Below are 2,112 nucleotides of genomic sequence, written 5' to 3' on the forward strand. Positions count from 1 at the left end.
TTCGGCCGTTTATTTGCCTTGGTTGGGAGAAGTCACCCCTTTAATGTAGAGAGGGGCTCAGGATGGGTGGAGAGCTAATGAAAGTCAGGCTCTCAGCCAGAGAATATGCTGTGATTATTTACAAATGTGACCTGGCCCACAGAAAACCTTGGAAGTTGCTTTTCTGGTTTTAAAAAGACACCAAAACTGACTTTGATATGTTTATATTATAGATATAATACATAAAACATCTAGCATGAAACTCTATGTTCTCCCCAAAGAAGAGAACCAAGCCAGCCTTCCCTGCTCCCAGGCCCAGCGATCTGATCTCATGAGTGCTGGCTGAGGCCGCCTCCCTTCCAGACCGAGAGCCAGGGCCTCTGCGGGGGACAAAGCTGTGGGCAGCCCGGCTGGAGGGGACCGAGGCCCACAGCTACCCTCAGGGAAAGCTGAGGGTAAAGGGGAAGCCCACCTCACCTCTTCGGTTCCCCTGGGAGCAAAAGAAATCCCCAAACCAAAAGGAAAGAGAGCCGCAGACCCTCCCTGCAGCTGCTGACGAAGAGTCTCATTTTGGCAAGTATCTGAGCAAAACCAAAACAAAACAAAAACCAAATAAAATGGTGGTTTAGCATAGACGTGCGCATTCACATTGCACAAGGCACCGCTGGGACACAGAGAGGCCAGATACAAGTGTTGATATCGGCTGATAAAGCAAAATATTTGGAAAGCTTCTCATAACTTCGGTCCCTCTGGGATGGACTGATTGTGCTTCACGTTTGTATGGCAATGCTGGCGACATACAGTACAGACAAGGCTGATGGTCCCAGTGTCCCTTCACCACCACCCCTCCCACTAACCCCCAGACCAGATCTCTAGGTTCCCCTCTCCCACCAGGCCACCACTCCCATGAACATACATCCTCATACCTAACCCACGACCTGGCTTTCTGATCTGACTGGGGGCGGGAGGCTCCCACTGGTCACCTGGTGACGCCCATCTCAGTGAGTTCTGCCCAGAAGAGCCCAGCCTGTTGCAGGCTGGGAGTTTAGAGGCAAGGAACTAGGGACCCTCCACCTTCATGTAGAACTAGGGGAACAACCTTAGGTTCAAAGCCCCAAGTCCCTGTGTTTCCTCCCCTCCAAGGATAGGCGCTCAGGAGCGGCTGGGGCCGGCTTATCGGGATCTCTGCTCCCTGAACCTTCCTCCTGCCGGGGGTTGGGGTGGGGGGCCTGCACCCCTTCTTCTCTCGCGAGGTCAGGAACCCTCCAAATAAAATGACAAGGCACATATTTGCTCCCCCTACTCGGTAGGAATCGGAGCCGTGAGTTTGCGTTTCCAAGGCACAGGGTTATTCCTTTAATACTAGAGTTGCCGGGCTCCCGGCTCTGCCCCACGGCGCTTCTCCTCTCTGTCTGACCCCTCATCTTAGACGCACCGTGTCGGGCGCAGAGGAAGGCGGCCAGGGGTACGCGCGGCAGGCCAGGCTCTCAGGCTGCACCGGAATCTCCTAGTCCTGGCTTGCGCGGCTCGGGCAGTCTTGAGATCCGGCGACCCGAAACCACTCCCTGGGTCCCAGCCAGCGGCCGGCCCAGGGCGGTCCCGCCGCCGCGCGTCTCACGCGCAGTTGCCCATGGCCTTGACCAGGGAGCTCTCAGGCAGCTGGCGGAAGATGCCCCGCAGCGTGTCCAGTTCGCGACTCAGTTGTTCCACCCGCTTGCGCAGGCGGTCATTGTCACTGGTCAGCTCCAGCACCTTCTGCTGCGTCTCCACGTTGCGCTGCTTGGCCTTGTCCCGGCTCTTGCGCACCGCGATGTTGTTGCGCTCGCGCCGCACCCGGTACTCGTTGCTGTTCTTGTCCACGGACTTCTTGCCTTTGCCCGCGCCGCCGCCGCCCGCGCGGATGTCTGGGTGCCCGACGGCCAGCCCCTTGAGCGCGCCGCCGGGGCCTGGCAGGCCAGCGGCGCCGAGCGCGGGTGCTGGGTGCGGGCTGGGCACGGGCGTGGGCGGCGGCGTGGGGTGGCCGGGCTGCAGGTGCATGGTGGTCTGGCCGCAGTGCGCGATCTGGAACTGCAGGTGCGGGGCGGCCAGGTGAGCGGGCGGCGGGTGTGAGTGCTGTGGTGGCGGCGGCGGCGG

At 59.5% G+C, this 2,112-nt stretch overlaps 1 protein-coding gene across 1 annotated transcript in view; it reads right to left on the bottom strand.

Moving 5' to 3' along the window:
- Positions 1–1,593: 1,593 nt before the first annotated feature.
- Positions 1,594–2,112, bottom strand: part of CEBPA (CCAAT enhancer binding protein alpha) — a 1,126-nt gene continuing 607 nt past the window's right edge. Inside the window, exon 2 of the mRNA XM_007471092.1 lies at positions 1,594–2,112. Coding sequence (XP_007471154.1) covers positions 1,594–2,112 — 519 coding nt within the window.

Source organism: Lipotes vexillifer, unplaced genomic scaffold (assembly GCF_000442215.2).
Source record: "Lipotes vexillifer unplaced genomic scaffold, Lipotes_vexillifer_v1.1 scaffold182, whole genome shotgun sequence".
Classification (NCBI taxonomy): Eukaryota; Metazoa; Chordata; class Mammalia; order Artiodactyla; family Lipotidae; genus Lipotes; species Lipotes vexillifer.